General features: G+C 44.0%; 1 protein-coding gene across 1 annotated transcript; it reads left to right on the forward strand.

Annotated features, from left to right (window-relative positions):
* Positions 1–25: 25 nt before the first annotated feature.
* Positions 26–23,119, forward strand: SRRD (SRR1 domain containing; the record flags this gene model as incomplete). The annotated part of the gene is given in 8 exon segments (XM_082640090.1): positions 26–43; positions 45–214; positions 18,066–18,106; positions 19,660–19,919; positions 20,003–20,101; positions 21,781–21,935; positions 22,431–22,476; positions 22,898–23,119. Coding segments are annotated over 8 exon segments (1,008 nt in total). The 5' UTR covers positions 26–28.
* Between the last annotated feature and the right edge of the window lie 94 nt (positions 23,120–23,213).

The following is a 23,213-nucleotide window of genomic DNA, read 5'->3' on the forward strand; positions in this document are numbered from 1 at the left end:
AAAGTTCCCGCAGAGCTGGCGCGCGCCGATGACGTCAGAGACCAATGGCGGCGGCGGCGGAGCTGGAAGCCTGGCAGGCGGCGTCTCGTCGGAGAAGGCGCTCGGCGGCGATGCGTCCGCGGCGTAGGGAGGCGGCGGCGGCGGCGGACCGGGCCCCGGGAGCCCAGCCCGAGGTGGACGGCGGAGTCGTGCTTCGTCGCATCCAGGAAGCCAAGTGAGTACGGACTCGGTCCTGGGTCCGAATCTTCACGCCCGTGGGAACCTCCCCAAGCCCCAGTCTCGCCATCTGTAAAGTGGGAGTAACTGCAAACCCTTTAAGGTTTATGGTAGGATTTAACGGAGGTAAAGAACTCATTACAGACTGGAGCATAGTAAGCGCTCAATAAAGTTTGTCATTCCTCTTATTGCAGTTGTAGCTGCGTGACCCTGGGCAAGGTATGTAATCTTTGTGCCTCAGTTTTCTCGTCTGTGAGATGGACGTGGAAATAGTACCTATATAGGCTTGTTTTGAGGATTCAGTGAATTAGTCAATGGTTTACCATCCCCAACAGTGTCTGGCGTGTGGTAAGCGCAGTACCAGTGTTTGGTATTAATATTATGTTAATGTTGGTTATTAGCGGTTTTGCTCACGCCATGGCCGCAACCAGCACACGTGATTGTCATCTTCATGATTATCATCACGCGTTAATTGAGGAGCTGCTGCGTGCCTGGCGCTGGCTTGAGTTCTCTACACACTTTGTCAGAATGAACATCTCAGCCACGCTAGGATCCTGGCAGGGCGCCCAGTCTCAGAGAAACATAGGTAATGTGTGGAACCAGGTTTCAAACCCATGTCTTCGGTAACTTCAAAACCTGTGCTTAAAAGCTCTCCGTTATTCTGGTTTATCCCACCCCCTCCCCCCATCATTGCTCCGTGCCTTGCTGTGTACCTTACATATAGTGTTGGGGAGGAAAAGTTTTTCCTCTACCCTTCTAGGTTCTTTTGGCTGGTCTAATAAGAAAATTGACACAAGACAGGTTAACAGGAGGGAAAAACAAATTTAATCAGGAATGTGCAGGAGTCCCATAGTAACATGGCACCCAAAAAAGTGGCCAAATGAGGCACCTTTTATATCTTTCAGACAAGGAAACAATTATTTGTTAGAAAACAAAGGGGCTTGGACTTAGGGTAGCAAGTTCATGAAGTAACAAAGTGTGTTTATAAAGCGTTTTTAGCCTTGACTCATCTGTCTCTGGCGATAAAGATGCCTTCTGTTCTGGTATACGAGGATCCTTTCATATGGGAGATTTATTTCCTGCCTTCAGGGGAACAAAGTAGGGTCAAAGTGTTCTTGCAGTGAATGTTTCTCAAGTAAGTATAATTCCAAATAATCAATATGCCACAGTGGCATACTGGGGGGCAGCCCGCCCTGAACCCCATCAGTAGCACTTAGGACAGTGCCTGACACCCAGGAAGCACTCAATAAATGTTACCTACTTTTGTTATTCAGCGTTGTGCCTTTATTTTCAGTCCTTTAAGGGCTCAATAAATAACAGCTTTTGTTAGTGCTTCTTCGGATCAGCAGCTGAAGGACCTTCACAACTGAGAGAAATGAGACTAATTTTATGTATTCCCCTCCCCCAGAATTAGGGCCTAGAGTCAGTGGTGACTGAGCCTGAAAAAAAAAAAAGCATCAGTGACTTTTTCTAGGATCTCAGGTGATGCCACTGAGAATGAGTGTGCCTCGGAGCTTGGAGATCTCTTAAGAGGTGTCCTGACACTGTTCCTCCTCAGCTTCTTCAGTATCCCCTGGAACTCCCTGCTTCTCCCTGTAGCCCCAGGTGTGGTGCAGTCCCCATTGCCCTGAGTAGAGAAGAGCCCAGCACTTTACACGCTGTTCTCCTGTGCACACACTCACCAGTTTACAAAGCACCCCCTGTACATTACAGCCCTCCTTTACCCTCTGGGCAGAACCTGAGGGCAGCCTCTTCAATTCTGTCTCCTCTCTGAGTCCCCTGAGCACTGGCTTCTGGCTTGTCGGTTCAAATCCAACAAGTTCAGTTTTTTTTTTCCTTTCAACTTTTTTTTTTGTTTTTTTTTTGTGATGAGAGCTTAAGATCTGTCTTAGCAACTTTCAAGTACACCATACAGTATTTTTAACTGAAGTCGCGGTGCTGTACATTACATCCCCATGACTGATTTATTTTATAACTAGAAGTTTGTACCTTTGGGATCTCCTTCACCTGTTTCACAGCGCCACCCCCCTTCGCCCACCCTTAGCAACCACCAGTCTATTCTCTGTATCTGTGAGCTTCATGTGTGTTTGTTATATTCCTCATATAAGTGGGATAGAGTATTTGCCTTTCTCTGACTTATTTCACTTAGCATAATGCCCTCAAGGTCCATCCATGTTGTCACAAATGGCAAGATTTCATTCTTTTATGGATGAATAATATTCCACTACATATATACACGCATAGTATGTGTGTGATACACACACACACACACACACACATATCTCACGGTTTCTTTATCCATTCATCCATGATGAACACAAAGGTTGTTTCCACATCTTGGCTATTATAAATAGTGCTGCAGTGAACACGGGGGTGCATGTATATTTTCAAGTCAGTGTTTTCATTTTCTTTGGATAAATACCCAGAAGTGGAATTGCTGGCTCAAATGGTAGTTCTGTTTTTAACTTTGTGAGGAACCTCATACTGTTTTCCATAGTAGCTGCACCAATTGACATTTCCACTAGTGGTACACCAGGGTTCCCCTTTCCTCCACATCCTCACCAACACTGAACTATTTCTTGTCTTTTTGATATAGCCATTCTAACAGGTATGAGGTGACAACTCATGGTGGTTTTGATTTGCACTTCCCTACTGATTAATTATGTTGAGCATCTTTTCATGAACCTGTTGGCAATCTGTATGTCTTTAGAAAAATGTGTATTCAGATCTTCTGCCCATATTTTAATTGGATTGTTTGGGGTTTTTAGGTATTAAGTTGTGTGAACTCTTTGTTTTGGATATTAACCCCTTATCAGATACATGATTTGCAAATATTTTCTCCCATTCAGTACGTTACCCTTTCATTTTGTCAATGATTACATTTGCTGTGCAGAAGCTTTTTAGTTTGATGTGGTTCCACTTGTTTATTTTTGCTTTTGTTGCTTTTACTTTTGGTGTCAGATTTTTAAAAATCATCGCCAATACCTATGTCAGGGAGTTTACTGCCTGTGTTTTCTTCTAAGAGTTTTATGGTTTCAGGTCTTATATTTAAGTCTTAAATCCATTTTGAGTTAAGTTTTGTGTATGGTGTAAGATAGTGGTCTAATTTTACTCACTTTTTGTATGTGGCCGTTGATTTTTCCAAACACTATTCATTAAAGAGACTGTCTTTTCCTTTGTATATTCTTGGCTTCTTTGTCATAAATTAATTGACCATAGATGCATGGTTTTTTTCCTCTGCTCTCCATTCTGCTCCATTGATCTGTGTGTCTGTTTTTTGTTTGTTTGTTTGTTTGTTTGTTTTCTTGCGGTATGCGGGCCTCTCACTGTTGCGGCCTCTCCCGTCGCGGAGCACAGGCTCCGGACGCGCAGGCCCAGCGGCCATGGCTCACGGGCCCAGCCGCTCCGCGGCATATGGGATCCTCCCAGACCGGGGCACGAACCCGCGTCCCCTGCATCGGCAGGCGGACTCTCAACCACTGCGCCACCAGGGAGGCCCTGTGTGTCTGTTTTTAAGCCAGAATCATACTGTTTTAATTAATATAGCTTTGTAATAGAGTTTGAAATTAGAGAATATGATGCCTCCAGCTTTGTTCTTCTTTCTCAGGATTACTTTGGCTATTTGAGGTCTTTTGTGGTTCTATACAAATTTTAGGATTGTTTGTCCTATTTCGTTAAAAATGCCATTGGAATTTTGATGGGGATTGCATTGAATCTGTAAATTGCTTTGGGTAGTATGGACATTTTAACAATATTAATTCCAGTCCCTGAGCAGGGATAGCTTTCCATTTATTTCTGTCTTCTTCAGTTTCTTAATGTCTTGTAATTTTCAGTATACAGGTCTTTCACCTCCTTAGCTAAATTTATTCTTAGGTACTTTATTCTTTTTGATGCAATTGTACATGAGATTGTTTTCTTTTTTTCTGATAAATATTTTTTATTGAAGTATAGTTGATTTACAATGTTGTATTAGTTTCTGCTGTACAGCAAAGTGATTCAGTTATACATTTATACACATCCTTTTTTATTTTTTTTATTTTTATTTTTTTTGCGGTATGCAGGCCTCTCACTGTTGTGGCCTCTCCCGTTGCAGAGCACAGGCTCTGGACACACAGGCTCAGCGGCTGTGGCTCACGGGCCCAGCCACTCCGCGGCATGTGGGATCTTCCCGGACCGGGGCACGAACCCGTGTCCCCTGCATTGGCAGGTGGACTCTCAACCACTGCGCCACCAGGGAAGCCCCACATTCTTTTTTTTTTAATATTCTTTTCCATTATGGTTTATCATAAGATATTGAATATAGTTCCCTGTGCTATACAGTAGGAACTTGGTGTTTATCCATTCTGTATACAAAAGCTTACATCTGTTAATCCCAACCTCCCACTCCAGCCCTCTCCCAACCCTCTTCCCCTTGGCAACCACCAGTCTGTTCTCTATGTCCATGAGTCTGATTCTGTTTTATAGGTAGGTTCATTTGTGTCATATTTTAGATTCCACATATAAGTGATATCATATGGTATTTGTCTTTCTCTTTCTGACTTGCTTCACTTAGTATGATAATCTCTAGTTGCATCCATGTTGCTGCAAATGGCATTATTTCATTCTTTTTTATGGCTGAGGAGTATTCCATTGTATATACGCACCACATCTTCTTTATCCATTCATCTGTCAATGGACATTTAGGTTGTTTCCATGTCTTGGCTGTTGTACATAATGCTGCTATGAACATAGGGGTGCATGTATCTTTTTGGTTTTGTTTTTTATAAATTTATGTATTTTATTTTTGGCTGTGTTGGGTCTTCATTGCTGCACACGGGCTTTTCTCTGGTTGTGGAGAGCAGGGGCCACTCTTAGTTGCAGTTCACGGGCTTCTCATTGTGGTGGCTTCTCTTGTTGCAGAGCACGGGCTCTAGGCTTGCAGGCTGCAGTAGTTGTGGTGCACAGGCTCAGTAGTTGTGGCGCATGGGCTTAGTTGCTCCATGGCATCTGGGATCTTCCCGGACCAGGGCTCGAACCCGTGTCCCTTGCATTGGCAGGCACATTCTTAACCACTGCGCCACCGGGGAAGCCTCCACATGTATCTTTTTGAATTAGAGTTTTGTCCGGATATATGCCCAGGAGTGGGATTGCTGGATCATATGGTAATTATATTTTAAGTTTTCTGAGGAACCTCCATACTGTTTTCCACAGTGGCTGCACCAACTTACTTACCACCAACACACCCACAGTGTAGGAGGGTTGCCTTTTCTCCACATCCTCTCCAGAGTTTATTATTTGTAGACTTTTTAATGATGGCCATTCTGACCGCTGTGAGGTGGTACCTCATTGTAGTTTTGATTTGCATTTCTCTGATAATTAGCAGTGATGAGCATCTTTTCATGTGCCTATTGGCCATCTGTATTTCTTCTTTGGAGAAATGTCTATTTAGGTCTTCTGCCCATTTTTTGATTGGGTTGTTTGTTTTTTGTTGTTGAGTTGTATGAGCTGCTTATATATTTTAGAAATTAAGATCTTGTTGGTTGCATCATTTGCAAATATTTTCTCCCATTCTGTAGGTTGTATTTTCATTTTGTTTATCGTCTCCTTTGCTGTGCAAAAGCTTATAAGTTTGATTAGGTGCCATTTGTTTATTTTTGCTTTTGTTTCTGTTGTCTTGGCAGACTGACCTAAGAAAACATTGGTACAATTTATGTCAGAGAATGTTTTGCCTGTGATCTTTTCTAGGAGTTTTGTGGTGTCATGTCTTATATTTAAGTCTTTAAGCCATTTTGAGTTTATCTTTGTTTATGGTCAGAGGGTTTGTTCTAACTACATTGATTTACATGCAGCTGTCCAACTTTCCCAACACCACTTGCTGAAGAGACTGCCTTTTCCCATTGTATATTGCTGCCTCCTTTGTCAAATATTAGTTGCCTGTAGGTATGTGGGTTTATTCCTGGGTGCTCTATTCTGGTCCATTGATCCATAGGTCTGTTTTGATTACTGTAACTTTGCAGTATTGTCTGAAGTCTGGGAAGGTTATGCCTTCTGCTTTTTCTTTTTCTTCAGGATTGCTGTGGCAATTCTGGGTCTTTTATGGTTCCATATGAATTTCAGGATTATTTGTTCTAGTTCTGTGAAAAAATATCATGGGTAATTTGATAGGGATGCATTAAATCTGTAGATTGCTTTGGGTAGTATGGCCATTTTAGCAATATTCTTCTAATCCAAGAGCATGGGATATCTTTCCATTTCTTTGAGTTATCTTCAGTTTCCTTTATTAATTTTTATTGTTTTTAGCGTATAAGTCTTTTACCTCCTTGGTCAGGTTTATTCCTAAGTATTTTATTTTTGGGGGTGCGATTTTAAAAGGTTTTTTTTTTTCATTCCCTTTCTGAATTTCATTGTTGGTGTAAAGAGATGCAGCCAATTTCTGTATGTTAATCACGTATCCTGCTACCTTGCTGAATTTGTTTACCAGGTCTTGTAGTTTTTCTATGGAGTCTTTAGGGTTTTCTATGTATAATGTCATATCATCTGCATATAATGACAATTTTACCTCTTCCTTTCCAATTTGGATACCTTTTATTTCTTTTTCATGTCTGATTCCTGTGGCCAGGACTGCCAATACTGTGTTAAATAGAAAAGGTGAGAGTGGGCATCCTTGTCTTCCAGATTTTAGCTGGAAGGCTTTCAGCTTTTCACCATTTAATATTATATTGGCTGGGGGTTTGTCATAACTAGCTTTTATTATATTGAGATGTGTTCCCTTTATGCATACCCACTTTAGTAAGAGTTTTTTTTCATGAATGGATATTGAATTTTGTCAAATGCTTTTTCTGTGTCTATTGAGATGATCATGTGGTTTTTATCTTTTCTTTTGTTTATGTGGTGTATCACATTGATTGATTTGCATATGTTGAACCATCCTCGTGAACTTGGGATGAATCTCACTTGGTTGTGGTGTATGATCTTTTTTTAAATTAATTTTATTTATTTATTTATTTATTTATTTATTTATTGGCTGTGTTGGGTCTTTGTTGCTGTGCACGGGCTTTCTTTAGTTGTGGTGAGCAGAAGCTACTCTTCGTTGCAGTGTGTGGGCTTCTCATTGCGGTGGCTTCTCTTGTTGCAGAGCACAGGCTCTCGGCACACGGGCTTCAGTAGTTGTGGCTTATGGGATCAGTAGTTGTGGCTTGCAGGCTCTAAAGCACAGGCTCAGTAGTTGTGGCACATGGGCTTAGTTGCTCTGCAGCATGTGGGATCTTCCCGCCCCAGGGCTTGAACCCGTGTCCCCTGCCTTGGCAGGCGGATTCTTAACCACTGTGCCACCAGTGAAGCCTATCTCTTTTATGTGTTGTTGGATTCAGTTTGCTAATATTTTGTTGAGAATTTTTGCATCTATATTCATCAAAGATACTGGTCTGTCATTTTCTTTTTTTGGTGGTATCTTTGTCTGGTTTTGGTATCAGAGTGATGGTGGCTTCATCAAATGTCTTTGGGAGTTTTCCCTCCTCTTCATTTTTTTTGGAAGAGTTTGAGAAGGATTGATATAAGTTCTTCTTTGTATGTTTGGTAGAATTCACCTGTGAAGCCATGTGGTCCTGGATTTTGTTTGTAGGGAGTTTTAAAACTACAGATTCTATTTCACATCTAGTGATCAGTCTGTTCAAATTATCTATTTCTTCTTGATTCAGTTCTGGTGGGCTCTATGTTTCTAGAAACTTATCCATTTCTTCTAGGTTGTCGAATTTGTCGGCATAGAATTGCTCATAGTGTTCCCTTATGGTTTTTTGTATTTCTGCCATATCAGTTTTATTTCTTGTTTTTCATTTCTTATTTTGTTGATTTGGGTTCTCTCTCTTTTCTTCTTGTTGAGCCTGGCCAGAGGTTTGTCAGTCTTGTTTATCCTTTCAAAGAACCAGCTCTTGGTTTTACTGAGTTTTTCTAATCTCTATTTTATTTATTTCCTCTCTGATCTTTATTATTTCCTTCCTTCTGCTGATTTTAGGTTTTGTTTGTTCTTTTTATAATTCTTTTAGGTGGTAAGTTAGGTTGTTTATTTGAGATTTTTCTTGTTTTTTGAGGAAGGCCTGTATCTCTATGAACTTCCCTCTAAGAACTGCTTTTGCTGCATCACATAGATTTTGTATGGTTGTGTTTTCATTTTCATTTGTCTCAAGGTGTTTTTAAATTTCTTCTTTGATTTCATCATTGACCCATTGGTTTTTTAGTAGCATGTTGTTTTGTCTCCATGTAATCATTTTATTCTCATTTCTTTTTCTGTGGTTAATTTCCAGTTTCATGCTTTTGTGGTCAGAAAAGATGCTTGACATAATTTCTGCACTGTTAAATTTGTTGAGGCTTGTTTTGTGCCCTAGTATGTGGTCAATCCTAGAGAATGTTCCATGTGCAATTGAAAAGAATGTGTATTCTGGGGTTTTTTTGGATTTAATGTCCTAAAAATATCAATTAAGCCTCACATTTTCTATTGAATCGTTTAGGATCTTTGTTGCCTTGTTGATTTTCTGTATAGAAGATCTGTCCATTGATGTGAGTGAGGTGTTAAAGTCTCCTACTATTGTATTACTGTCAGTTTCTCCCTTTATGTCTGTTAGTATTTGTTATATGTATTTGGGTGCACCTATATTAGGTGCATATATGTTGATGAGTTTAAAATCCTTTTCTTGTATTGATCCTTTTATCATTATATAGTGTCCTTCTTTATCTTTCTTTATAGCCTTTGTTTTAAAGTCTATTTTGTCTGATATGAGTATTGCAACCTCTGCTTTTCAACCTATGTGTGTCCTTTGCCCTGAAATGGGTCTCTCTTGTAGGCAGCGTATTGTAGCCTCTTTTTTTTTAATCCAGTCTGCCACTCTGTCTTTTGATTAGAGCATTTAGTCCATTGACATTTAAGATAATTATTGATAGATATGTATTTATTGCCATTTTAAACCTTGTTTTCCCATTGATTTTATGTTTCTCCTTTGTCCTTTTCATTTTTCCTTTTGTGGCTTGATGATTTTCTTTTGTATTATGTTTATGTTCTCTTCTTTTTGGTTTTTGTGAATCTATTGTATGTTTTTGATTTGTGGTTACCCTGTTTTTCATGTATATTACCCCCTTCCTATATCTACTTGTCTTAGACTGGTACTCATATAGGCTCAAACACATTCTAAGGAAAAAAATCTGCATTTTCTTACTCTTCTCCCCCACACTTTATGATTTTGACGTCCTCTGTTACATCTTCACGTTCATCCTTTTGCTCTTCACTGTGGTTATCATCACTGTCACAGAAATTTTTTGATTTTTTTTTAATCTGTGTACTGGCTTATTTAAGTGATTTACTTTCCCATTGTGATTTTTTCTTTCCTATATATTCTTACTTCTTTTCTATTTAGGGAAGACCTTTCAATATTTCCTTTAGGATAGGTTTAGTATTGCTGTATTCTTTTAGTTTTTGCTTGTCTGAGAAATTCTGTATCTCTCCTTCTGTTCTAAATGATAATCTTGCTGGGTGGAGTATCCTAGGTTGCAGATTTTTCCCTTTCAGGACTTTGAATATATCTTGCCACTTCCTTCTGGCCTGCAACATTTATGTAGAAAAATTGACTTATAGCCTTATGGTAGTGTTCCCTTGTGATTAACTCTTTGTTTTTCTCTTGCTGCCTTTAGAATCCTCTCTTTCTCTTTAACTTTTTTCCATTTTTATTATATGTCTTGGTGTAGGTCTGTTTGGGTTTATCTTGTTTGGGACCCTCTGTGCTTCCTGTACCTGGATATCTGTTTCCTTCTTTGTTTTTTTAAATTTATTTATTTAATTTATTTATTTTTGGCTGTGTTGGGTCTTCGTTGCTGCATGTGGGCTTTCTCTAGTTGTGGTGCATGGGCTTCTCATTGTCGTGGCTTCTCTTGTTGCAGAGCACGGGCTCTAGGCACAGGCTTCAGTAGTTGTGGCACGTGGGCTCAGCAGCTGTGGCTTGCAGGCTCTAGACCGCGGGCTCAGCAGCTGTGGCTTGCAGGGTCTAGAGTGCAGGCTCAGTAGTTGTGGTGCATGGGCTTAGCTGCTCCGCGGCATGTGGGATCTTCCTGGACCAGGGCTCGAACCTGTGTCCCCTGCATTGGCAGGCGGATTCTTAACCACTGCGCCACCAGGGACGCCCCTGTTTCCTTCTTTAGGTTTGGGAAGTTTTCAGCCATAATTTCTTCAAATTCATTTTCGATCCCCTTGTCTCTTTCTTCCCCTTCTGGAATCCCCATTATGCGTGCTTTATATCATCTTGTAGGTCTCTTATGTTGCTTTCATTTTTTTTTTCATTTGGCTTTCTGTCTGTTGTCCTGATTGGGTGATTTCCATTATTCTATCTTCAAGGTCACTTATTCGTTCTTCTGCATTATTCATTCTGCTGTTCATTGCCTTTCGGTCAGCTTTCATATCTGTAAATGAGTTTTCTAATTTTTCTTGGTTCCTCTTTATAGTTTTACAGTATTCTGCGTTTCTGTCAATCACCTTTCTTACTTCCTTCAGTATTTTCATTACCTCATTTTTGGAATAGGTGTCTGGTAGACTGAAGAGGTCTGTTTCATTGCTCTTTCAGGGGAATTCTCTTGGTCTTTTAACTGGGGGTTGTTCCTCTGCTTCTTCAGTTTACTTACATTTCTCTTACTCTGTGAGTTTAGGAGAGACAGTTGTCTACTGTGGTCTCAGAGGGCTGTTTATATGTGGAGGTGTCCCTGTGTAGCTTGTGGGGTGTTAATATATTTTGTGCAAGGGTTGTTTTTAGTATGGATGCCTGTTGCCTCTTTCTTCAGTGTGTGCTAGGCATTGTCCCCTTGATAGGGGTATGCAGATGTGGTGGCTGATGCCCAGTCCTGCGGTTCTTGGTGGCAGTGTTGGCTTAGGCACACCCCCCGAGCACACAGTGGGAGCGGAGGCGGCTCTCAACCGCTCCTGGCATCTGGGTAGGTGGCAGCGGCAGCTCACGACTGCCCCTGGAACCCATGCAGTGTCCTGCCCTCTGCGAGCGCGCACACAGGGAAAAAGGTCACAGTGGTGGGTCCCGCCCCTCCCCTGTCACACCCCCCAAACAATGTCACCTGGCCTCTAAGGTGGTCTGGGCTTCCTCTGCATACACCCTCAGTTGTGGTCACACAGATTCCAGCCCCTCACTCCCCCACCCTGAGCTTTTTTCCACACAGCCACCCCCAGCCCTCTCTCAGGGTCTGATCTCTGAAGCCTAAGTTCCAGCACCCAGCCCCTGCCTGTGCCGGCAGACGCACATCTCAGGCTGGGGAGTGCAGGGCAACGGCACCGACTGTCTGTGAAGTCCTCTGTCTGCCACAAACCGGCTGCTGTGTTCTCCCCAAGGCTCTGAAGCTCTCTGTCTGTCCTGGCCGATCTCCTGACCAGTGAGGGGGCTTCCCAGGGTGTAGAAACCTTTCCTCATTCACGGCTCCCTCCCAGGGGCACAGGTTCTGTCCCGATTCCTTTCTCACTTTCTTCTTTTTTTTTTTTTTTCCTTTCGTCCTACCTGGTTACATGGAGATTTTCTTGCTCTTTTAGCAGTCTGAGGTCTTCTGCCAGCATTCAGTAGATATTCTGTGAGAATCACTCCTCATGTAGATGTATTTTTGATGTACTTGTGGGAGAAGGTGAGCTTCACATCCTACTATGCCATCGTGATCCTCCCTGAGATTGTTTTCCTAATTTCTTTTTTTGATAGTTCATTATTAGTCTATAGAAATGCAACAGATTTTTGTGTATTGATTGTCTGCTACAACATTACTAAATTTGTTTATTCATTCTGACAGTTTTTTGGTAGAGTCTTTAGGGTTTTCTATCTATAGTATCATGTCATCTGCAAATAGTGACAATTTTACTTTTTCCTTTCCAACTTGGATTCTTTTTCTTTCTTTTTCTTGCCTAACTGCTTTGGCTAGGACTTCCAGTACCTTGTTGAATAAAAGTGTTGATAGTGGGCATTCTTGTCTTGTTCCTGATTGTAGAGGAAAGGCTTTCAGCTTTACATAGTTGAGAATAATGTTAGCTGTGGGGTTGTCATATATGGACTTTATTTTTGTGTGTTTGTGTTTAAAGTACTTTATGATTTTACAGAGCATCTTCATACACACAGTATCTTATGTGATCCTAACAATAACTCTGGAGGTGGGGGTTACAATGCCAATTTTACAGGGGAGGGAATGGAAGTGGTGAGATACACACAGGCATGCTGCTTAGAATTCTACTAGAACCTTAATGCTGTGAATCCTGGGACTGAGTGTTATCCTTGAAGAAAAGGATGGTTGTGAAAATGTGATCTGTTAATTAATAGAGAGAGATTCAAAAAAATATGGAATCCCACATTTTTCCTTTTTTTTTTTTTTTTTGGTCTGCCTTTTCTTTTTCTCCTTTGTCATTTTTAGCCCTTTCTTCATCTACACAAAATGTCTTCAGCTCTACTGAAATATTTCTTTTTCTCCACGATCTATACTGGATATTTAAGACATAAAATGCAAAGAGCTTTTTAGAATAATAAACGTCAACATTTTTGTTTTTTATGATCAAAATATTATTGCTTGAAATGGACAGTTAATTGAAGGAAACAAGTTTTGGTGATGTGTTGAATGAACTGCCCCAGCTCTACTTTATTTCACTATAAAACTTGAAAAAGGTAAGCTGTAATTTGGAGAATAAGACAAGAAGGTATATTAACCATATATTACTTTGTTAATATTCTAAGGAATTAAAAAATCTTGATCTCCTCTGAACACCTATAGAGCCCTGTTCTTCCCCCCATATAGCTCTGCTGTGTTGTATAATTGTCTGTTTACATGTCTGTGTCCTTCAGAGACAGTTAGCTCTGTAAGGCCAGAGACAATAACTGTCTTATTAGCTGTTAAGTCCAGCTCCAGAAGGTACACAAATGAACATATGCTGAATGAACAAATGAATGAGTGAACGAATGAATGGATTTTCTTTTCTGGCCTCCCTATCTCTGGTTGAGACTAGTGTTTTCGATGTAAAGAATCCACATACAGTCAGTATCCATGGGATTTCTCCTAGAACCCAATGGGTTACATCAGGTTCAGTGAGACGCCAGATGAGTGGGTGGCAGAGGACTCCTGGGGACCGGCAGGAGCAGTCCACCAGGCAGTGCATGGGCAGCATCCCAGCTCAGAGTGCTGGGGGGGGCGGTGACGGCGGGATATGGAGCTGGGGGAGACGTGAGTGTGGGAGCAGAGGCCCAAACAGCACCAACAGCCAGGAGAGGAAGCCACGTGGAAACTGGGTACCAAACGGGAGCCAAGGGTGGTTTGGAGGAGACACAAAGGGATCTTGGAGTCAGTTGTGCTGATGACTTGTGCAGAGGTGAAGGGCCTTTTAACGAGATGGTAGCACAGGGTGTCCCGCCCAACCCACCTGATCTTTTTTTTAAAATTTATTTTATTTTATTTATTTTTGGCTGTGTTGGGTCTTCCTTGCTGTGTGCGGGCTTTCCCTAGTTGTGGTGAGCGGGGGCTACTCTTCGTTGCGGTGCGCGGGCTTCTCATTGCAGTGGCTTCTCTTGTTGTGGAGCACGGGCTCTAGGCACGCGGGCCTCAGTAGTTGCCAACCCACCTGATCTTAAAAGGGCCCTGGCCTCCCTGTCTTCCCCATTGGTCCTGGGAATCCTCAACTTCCAGGAAAGCCAGTTGGTCTCCAGTCACCTTTAGGACGTGGTGGACCTATTGGACCTGGAATGCCTCGTGGACCACCACCTCTAGTGGGACCTCTCTCCTTTTTCACCTGAGGGTCCAGGAGGACCTTGAATTAAAGTGATATTTTTCAATGTCTGAGAATGTTCCCAATCTTTTAGCCTGAAGTCATTAGTGATGTTATTCAGTAGTTTCACTTCTCCTTTTATTTCCTGTTCCAAATGCACTTTTTTTTCCCCCGAGACATAATTTCTGCTGATGCATTGTACACATGCTCCTTTAACTTACTCATCTCCTGCCACTATTCTGATGATAGGTACAAAAACTGCAAACACAAGGAGATAAAGGGCAATCAATGCAGCTTTGAAAGGCTTAGTTTCTCTTGAAGGGCAAGGCCATTTTTAGGATTCAGAGGAAGCAAAGCTGCCATTGAGCAAGCATCAGACTTCACAAATTCTGAACAGCTATCAGTGTTCTCCTGTTGATTGGGAAAGCTATCCCACTGTGTCATACTTCTGAAGCAGAAGCCACTAGAGCCATAAACTGGTGAGAACACTTAAATGATCATTTTGATGAATTCCTGGAAGTTGAGTGAGGACTAGTGTGAGAGTCTCTGAGAGACTTCTGGGGGCTGCAGTCCTAGGGGCACCCCCAAACTTTCCTGGGCTTTACTTCCAGGAACCCAACCAGGGTCTTACGGTGAAGAGCCAAGAAAAATCACCTGGTTCCTCTGGCAGAGGGAGGGGAAAACTAACCATTTAAAATACATCCAGGGGCTTCCCTTGTGGCACAGTGGTTGAGAGTCCACCTGCCGATGCAGGGGACATGGGTTCGTGCCCCGGTCCGGGAGGATCCCACATGCCGTGGAGCGGCTGGGCCCGTGAGCCATGGCTGCTAAGCCTGTGCGTCCAGAGCCTGTGCTCCGCAACGGGAGAGGCCACAACAGTGAGAGGCCTGTGTACTGCAAAAAAATAATAATAATAATAAAAAAAAATACCTCCAGAGCATTCTTCATAATAAAGGCTTACTCTCCAGTGAAAAAGCCATATGTATATAGCCTTTATTATGTTATGTTCCCTCTATACCTGCTCTGTTCAGAATTTTTATCATAAATGGAGGCTGAATTTTGTCAAATGCTTTTTCTGCATCTATTGAGATGATCATGTGATTTTTATCCCTCATTTTGTTAATGTGATGTATTATGTTGACTGATATGCAGATATTGAGCCAACCTTGCATCCCTGGAATATTAGATCCCACTTAATCGTGGTGTATGATCCTTTTAATGTATTTTTGAATTCGGTTCGCTAATTTTTTTTAAAGATTTATTTATTTATTTTTGGCTGCGTTGGGTCTTAGTTGCGGCACACAGGATCTTTGTTGAGGCATGCAGGACCTTTCATTGTGGCGTGCAGGCCCTTCATTGTGTGTGGGTTTTGTCTCTCTAGTTGTGGCTCGCAGGCTCCAAAGTGCATGGGCTCTGTAGTTTGCAGCATGCGGGCTCTAGTTGAGGTGCGCCAGTTCAGTAGTTGTGGCACACGGGCCCAGTTGCACCGCGGCATGTGGGATCTTAGTTCCCTGACCAGGGAATGTGTCCCCTGCATTGTAAGGCGGATTCTCTACCACTGGACCACCAGGGAAGTCCCTGGTTTGCTAATATTTTTGATGAGCATTTTTGTATCTATGTTCATCAGGGGTATTGGCCTGTAATTTCCTTTCCTTATGGCATCTTTGTCTGGTTTTGCTAGGGTTATGCTGGCCTCATAAAATGAGTTTGGAAGTGTTCCCTCTTCCTCTATTTTTGGAAGAGTGTGAGAAAGATCAGTATTAATTCTTCTTTGAATATTTGGTAGAATTCACCAGTGAAGTTATTTGGTCCTGGACTTTTGTTTGTTGGGAGGTTTTTTGTTTTTTGGGTTTTTTTTTGCGGTACGCAGGCCTCTCTCACTGTTGTGGCCTCTCCCGTTGCGGAGCACAGGCTCCGGATGCGCAGGCCCAGCGGCCACGGCCCACGGGCCCAGCCACTCCGTGGCATGTGGGATCCTCCGAGACCTGGGCACGAACCTGTGTCCCCTGCATTGGCAGGCGGACTCTCAACCACTGTGCCACCAGGGAAGCCCAGTAGTTTTTTGATTGCTGATTCAACCTCCTTACTAGTAATCAGTCTGTTCAGGTTTTCTATTTCTTCATGATTCAGTATTGGAAGGTTATATATTTCTAGGAATTTATCCATTTCTTCTGGGTCATCCAGTTTGTTGGCATGTAATTGTTCCGAGTGGTCTTTATGATCCTTTATATTTCTGTGGTATCAGTTGTTATATGTCTCCTCTTTCATTTCTATGGTATCAGTTGTTATGTCTCCTCTTTCATGATCTTCCTGGACCAGCCCTGTTTTTTTTTCTTGGTGAGTCTAGCTAACAGTTTGTCAATTTTTATCTTTTCAAAGAACCAGCTCTTGGGCTTCCCTGGTGGCACAGTGGTTGAGAGTCCGCCTGCCGATGCAGGGAACACGGGTTCGTGCCCCAGTCTGGGAAGATCCCACATGCCGCGGAGCGGCTGGGCCCGTAAGCCATGGCCACTGAGCCTGCGCATCCAGAGCCTGTGCTCCGCAATGGGAGAGGCCACAATAGTGAGAGGCCCGCATACCACAAAATTAAAAAAAAAAAAAAAAAAAAAAGAACCAGCTCTTAGTTTTATTGATCTTCTCTATTGTCTTTTTAGTCTTTATTTTCTTCATTTCTGCTCTTATCGTTTTTTTAATAAATTTATTTCATTTATTTATTTTTGGCTGCATTGGGTCTTTGTTGCTGCGCGTGGGTTTTCTCTAGTTGAGGAGAGTGGGGGCTACTCTTCGTTGCGGTGCACAGGCTTCTCATTGCGGTGGCTTCTCTTGCTGCGAAGCACTGGCTCTATGTGTGTGGGCTTCAGTATTTGTGGCGCATGGGCTCAGTAGTTGTGGCACACAGGCTTAGTTGCTCCGCAGCATGTGGGATCTTCCCGGACCAGGGCTTGAACCCGTGTCCCCTGCATTGGCAAGGGGATTTTTTTAATGTATTTATTTATTCATTTAATTTTTGGCTGCATTGGGTCTTCGCTGCTGCACGCGGGCTTTCTCTCTAGTTGCAGTGAGCGGAGGCTACTCTTTGTTGCGGGGCCAGGCTTCTCATTTTGGTGGCTTCTCTTGTTGCAGAGCACAGGCTCAGTAGTTGTGGCACACAGCCTTAGTTACTCCGCGGCATGTGGGATCTTCCCAGACCAGGGCTCGAACCTGTGTCCCCTGCATTGGCAGGCGGATTCTTAACCACTGCGCCACCAGGAAAGTCCCAAGACTTTTCTTGTTTCTTGAGGAAGCCACTTATCACTATGAACATCCCTCTTAGAATAGCTTTTGCTGCATCGCATAAATTTTGGTATGTCTCTGGTTTAAAATCTATCTTGTCTAGTAGAAGTATAGCTCTCCCGCTTCCTTTTGGTTTATATTTGCATGGAATATCTTTTCCTAGCCCTTCATTTTCAGTCTGTGTGTCCTTACGTCCAAAATGATTCTCTTGTAGGTAGCATATAGTTGGGTCCTGTGTTTTAATCCATTTAGCAACTCTATGTCTTTTGATTGGAGAATTCATTCATTTCATTTAAATTAACTATTGACTGTGTTTTGCTCTGGTTTGTGGAAAACAGTTGACTTTAAAGAAAGCCTAGACACTTGGTTTTGTCCCTTCTTTTTCTTTCACCTTGGAATTATTTGTAATAACAAAGGCCATTTATTACCTGCTCTGTATGAGGCACTGTGTTGTTAACCCATTTCACTCCTCCCGTAACCCTCTGTGATGGGTACGGTTCTTATCCCTATTTTAGAGATGAGGAAACTAAAGTTCAGAGAGGCTAAATCTCTGCATCTAACCACCAATTCTGGAGCTGCACCTGTGTGCCAAGACCCAGACCGACATGTCCCCAGGGGTCGGGGGCCTCCTCCAGGAAGCCCTCTCTCTTGCCCTCTCTGGGCCCCAGCAGCTCTGCTCTGGCCATATTCACCTGGTACCCTCGTCCAGTCTCACAGGTAGACTCTGTGTCTGAGGGTGCTCCACTATCCCCACATCCCGGCCAGGAGGAAGGTCCCTGTTAGGGCAGCCCTGAAAGGGACGAGAGATGACCACGCCATTTTTTCTCAACAGGGAGGACCTGCTTATCTCTGATTTCTGGAGTTTAGCACTAGGTGGGTACCATCTGGCTCAGGCTGGAGGCGGTCAGGGTGGGAGGAGGGCCTGGATATGGGCAAAGCAAGGAATCCAGCTCTCATTGGATGATGTTTTGCTTCACAGAGTGGTGTGCATGCTGGGTTCTAATTCTGACTTCCCCCTTACAACTGTGTGTCTTTTGGCACTTAACTCTGGCCCTCAGTTTCTTTATCTGTGGAATGGACATGAAAATGTGCATATCCTGTAGTGTAATTTTGAATATTAAATGAGGCATTCAGTAAAGTGCTTACGACAGTGCTTGCCTGCTGCACAGGAGGCAGTAAATGTTAGTTGTCATTATCAGTGTTGTTGAAATTTGTATTTATCCTGCTCTTCCCCTTGATGTTACATTGTAGACCCCACCCCCTGCTGTTATAATCTCTTCCTAGTCAGTGGCAACATAAATATTAATACAGAACGTGAATATACCATAGTTGTAATTTTTATTGAGGGACACTTAGTTTGTTTCCTTTTTTGTTGTTTTTTTAAAATTTATTGTACATAATTTTTTTTTTAAAACAGTAATAATCAAAACTTGAAAATTTGTTTTTAATTAAAAGAATTTTTTTAGCCGCACCATGCATGTGGGATCTCAGTTCCCCAACCAGGGATCAAACCCCTGCCCCCTGCGGTGGAAGCACAGTCTTAACCACTGGACCTCCAGGGAATTCCCAATATACATAATTTTTCAATGAGCACCTTTATGCATAAAGCTTTTACCAAATTTAGGGTAATCTTTTAAGTATATATTCCCAGAGGTGGAAGTGATCAACTTGATATCCACTGTCAAGTTGTTTTCCAAAAAAAGCTTTTACTGATTCTTTGACCAGCATGGATGAAAAAAGCCAGCTTTTCGTGCAACCTTTCCTAGCCTGGGTCTTAAAGGTATCTTTGCTGATAAGTCAAAACCGGTATCTTATTATGGGAATATAGGGCTGTTTGCTTTTTGTTTTGTTCTACATACAGATTTGTTCTGCTAAATTCAGTACCAGTATAAGAGAAGGAGAGACAAGAGAACTCACCACTCTGTGAAACGATTTAGACAGAGTATTTTTCATTACTGTCTAGAAGCCCCAGCCTACCTTTTTTTCTTTTAGTTTTTTACACATTAAATATTCTTATTCCCAGTTATTTATAGTGTCATTTTGAGAGCTCTGCCCCTCTATTCTTTTTTATTATTAAAAAAAGTAGGTATTTCAGACCATCACTTGGATTTACCAGGTTGCCGCTTATTAAATTAGAATGAGTTGACAATGAGCATTAGATGGAAACCGTGCCCATGAATGAAGCCTGATTTTTGCTTGAAACATTCCCTTCGGTTGTAGGCTGTGGGTAGCCAGGGACCGGACAGCCATCAGTTCTGGGTGGACGTGGCAGCGTGTCCCAGGCATGTTTGGGAGCGAGGCCAGCAGCCCTTTTCTCTGCGGAGCTGAAGCCTCTTCAAGCCTGCTCCTCTTCTCGCTGGGTCCGTGGAGGATTCAGTTCTCAGGGTCAGAGCTGCCCTCTGACTGTACTGGGCCTGCTCTTTCAGAAACCATCAACAGGTGTCTTAGGAAGTATCTGGAACAGCTGAAGGCCCCTGTGGGGCCCCTGTCAGAAGCCCTTGTAAACCTGCATCTCGACGCATCACCAGGTGAGTCAGATGTGGCCCCTGGCTTGGTCCCAGAGGAGACCCCAGTCACAGGAGCCTGCCACTTGAAGTGCGTGTGTTACGGCGTGGGGAACTTCGCCACCTGCGTCATAGCTAGAAACCAGCTCGCGTTTTTGCTTCTCTTCCTGGAAAAGTGCCAGGTAAATTTCGGTATCCTTTATTGTCTCCTTCCTTGGTCTTGTGCACACAGATGTTGACTAAGCCACTCATTTGCCCTCTGCAGATCCCCAGAAGTCACTGCTGGGTGTATGACCCTCTGTTTAGCCAGCTGGAAATTGCGGTTCTTAGCACCCTTGGCGTGGTTGTTCTCAGTGAGAACGAGGTACGTGGTTTAAGAGAGGGGAGCGGGGAGGGCTGGGCAGCTGCTCACCAAGCTGACCCCAGGCCCTGTCCCTGGGCGCCAGGCTCTGTGACTAGCAGTGCCCTCCTCCCCAGGGCGTCCGTATGTGGCTGGTCTGTTACCCCGTTTGGACCTATGTTGTGCCTGTCAGAAGAAAATAATCACACAATGGCACAAACACGTTAGGTTTGCAAAATTCTCGTTAAGAATTGTGTCCCAATGTTATGCTGAGTTGGTATTTACTGTTGCTGCAGGAGAATAGAGGGCACAGCCTCCGTACCTCAAATGAGGTTCTTCCGGTTGGAACGTGCCCCGGTGAGGGGAAGCCGTAGACCAGTCACGTGCATAGCACCTGGCTGAGAGTTACAGCTAAGTCCTTGGCCTACCCTGCACCCCCTAAAAAGGTTGGCATTCAAGATTTCTGAGACCTCTGGAAAAAACATCATTGCACAAGCCAAGGGCTGGAGCGACTCCAGGCAGATACCTCTCCATTTAGTCAGGCATTGTCTTGGGGATCATAGAATCATTTTCTTCCTCTCTGTTCTGAAACCGCCATCTCATTGCTTATTATGAAACATGAAAATTAGGCCCAGCAGAGAGGAGAATCAGTCTCTGACGTTGGCGGGGTCCTAAAACACTGCCGTTCAGCTCAGGTCATCCTGAGCTCTGAGTGCCTGCTCTGTGCGAGGCAGGGAGCTCTGGGGAGCCTGAGGGCGGTGGGCGCTGCTCGCCGCCACTGCAGGGCACGTGGCTGTGAACAGGGGCATGATGAGTGGACAGCGAGCAGCGCCACGTCTAGGAACTGAGACGGAGGACACCTGTGCTGTCCCGGGGGTCCAGGAAGGCTTCCTGGGTCTGAGCTGGGATTTGAAGGTCTCCCGGGAGTTTGCTGAGAGCCAGGACTGCAGGCAGCCTGGGCAGAGCCGCTGCTCAGGAACCACGGCCAGCGTGTCATGGGCCGGGGAAGCTGCAGGGAGAGAAGAGAGGCCTAGGGTCGCTGGCGCCAGACAGCAAGGGCCAGGGGGCTTGTTCCCGCCGGAGAGGTGGCAGAGATGGCACAGAGCAGAGGCTCTCAAGAGGCGGTGACTGGACCCCCCAGGGCACGTTTGAAAAGGACTGAGTTACGACAGGGATCTGCAGAGAGTGACTCAGGAAAACACAGGTACCTGAGGGACGGTGACGTCTGCTGTCCCTCCTGCCCTGCTCTCACGGACCCAAGCTGGCCCTTCACTAGTCCAGAGCCCCCTGCGTTCATGGGACATGCATTTGTTAAGTAAACGCGAGTTCTGGACGTCATGATTTCTTGACCCGCAGCCCCGTATGATCCTGTAGACCTCACACGTACTACCTGTGTACTGTTCCACAAGAGGATGTAGCAGGAGTCTTTTCCATTTGATGCGTCAGTTTGCCTTCCCCTCAGCTCATCATTTGTCCAGCTGCACTGACCCGTGGTGACGTGTAACGTGGAAGTTGAAGGTGCACTCGTTGATCTGATGCATTTTTTTTTTGTAAGATGACTGCAAGCGAGCTCACACATCCTTCAGCACCACACAGAATCACATTCAGTTTTTGGTGGTGAGAACTCACAGCTCATTAGCACTCTGCCCCTCCCTCGCCTTGTTGTAAGAAGTGTGTTTACACCTGTGCACGTTGTACCCCAGGAAGGAAAACGGAGTGTGTGCGGCGAGCCCACCGTCTTTTACATGCTCCACTGTGGGACGGCGCTCTACAACAACCTGCTGTGGAGAAACTGGTCCATAGCCGCCCTTTCCAAGATGGTCATCGTTGGGAACAGCTTCAGAGGACTCGAGGAAAGGTAAGCCTGGGAACGCCGAGGCGCCACCGGGCCCTGGGGTGAACCCATTCCTTGGACTGACCTGCAAGGAGGAAACATTTCACACTCGGAAAGGCTTCTCCATGGGAACCTGGACAGAGGGTTGGAGCTGGGAGACGTCAGCCCTGAGTCAAGCTGGGAAGCAAGTTAAGGAGTCTCTGCCAATAATTCCTCCCTTCCCTTAGGACAGGCAGAAACAGCTTTTTAAAATGGGGAAAAAACATTTGATTTCTCTTCTTACGGCTGCGTAACATCCTCCTCCTGCTTCACGATGCCTCGGTGTCCGCTGTCATTCTTCTCTGATGAAATGGGCAGTGACTGGGGCATTCACACCTCCTACTAAATATTTAACCTACTCTACATCCCACATTTTTAAAAGATTTTGTGATCTATTTCAGTCACCTTGCCCTTCTGTGTCTTAAGTTGAATGAAACCACTCTCAAACCGCCTAATCAGATTTTTAAAAAATTTTTCTAGGTTGTTGACAAGGATTCTGCAGGAACATTATCCGTATGTTGCAAAGGTATCTGCCTGAGTGAAGGGGCTGGGGTGGGACACCACACACACATCTCCATTACCCTGGAGAATTCTGCCTTCACCTGTAGCGGCGGGAGCTCCCGAGGGGCTGACCGACGGCACAGCGAGGTTACGGCACCGTCAGCTCGCGCGAGGGGTCTGTGTTCCAGAAAGCTGGGACGTTTTAGTGCATCGCTTCATGTTTTCCTGATTATTTCCTCTATTCTTAGTATCTGGTCTCCTGTAGGCACTGCCCTTGGGGCTTCCAACTCATTGCACAAAGCACTAAAATACCTTACTCCTTATTTTTTAAAAAAAAGAATAACATGGGAGGTGGGGGTGAACAGTAAAACGGGAATCTAACCCAGGAGGGTGGGCCTTACTGGGACTCTCAAGGTTTTGTTTTACTTTTGAATTTTCCCGCTCAGATTTTGAAAGGAGGGGAGGAGCTGGCACTCCCTCAGACCTCACAGTACACGGACGTATTTAATGACACCTCCGTCCACTGGTTTCCTGTACAGAAGCTAACACAACTCTCCACGGACACTTGGGCCTTTCGGGAAGAACCGGATTACCAGGACTGTGAGGGTCTCGAGATCATCAGGAACAAGACAGAAGATCCTTCAGCCACTGACTTGAACCCGCTGTGATGTGTCGGCAGAGGTGGTCGCCACGGAGGGACTGCAGTGAGTCCCCTTTCAGACAGAGCAGGAAGTACGTCAACTGTGATTTAAAATAAAATAC

The sequence above is a fragment of the Mesoplodon mirus genome, assembly GCF_964341445.2.
Source record: "Mesoplodon mirus genome assembly, chromosome: 13".
Classification (NCBI taxonomy): Eukaryota; Metazoa; Chordata; class Mammalia; order Artiodactyla; family Ziphiidae; genus Mesoplodon; species Mesoplodon mirus.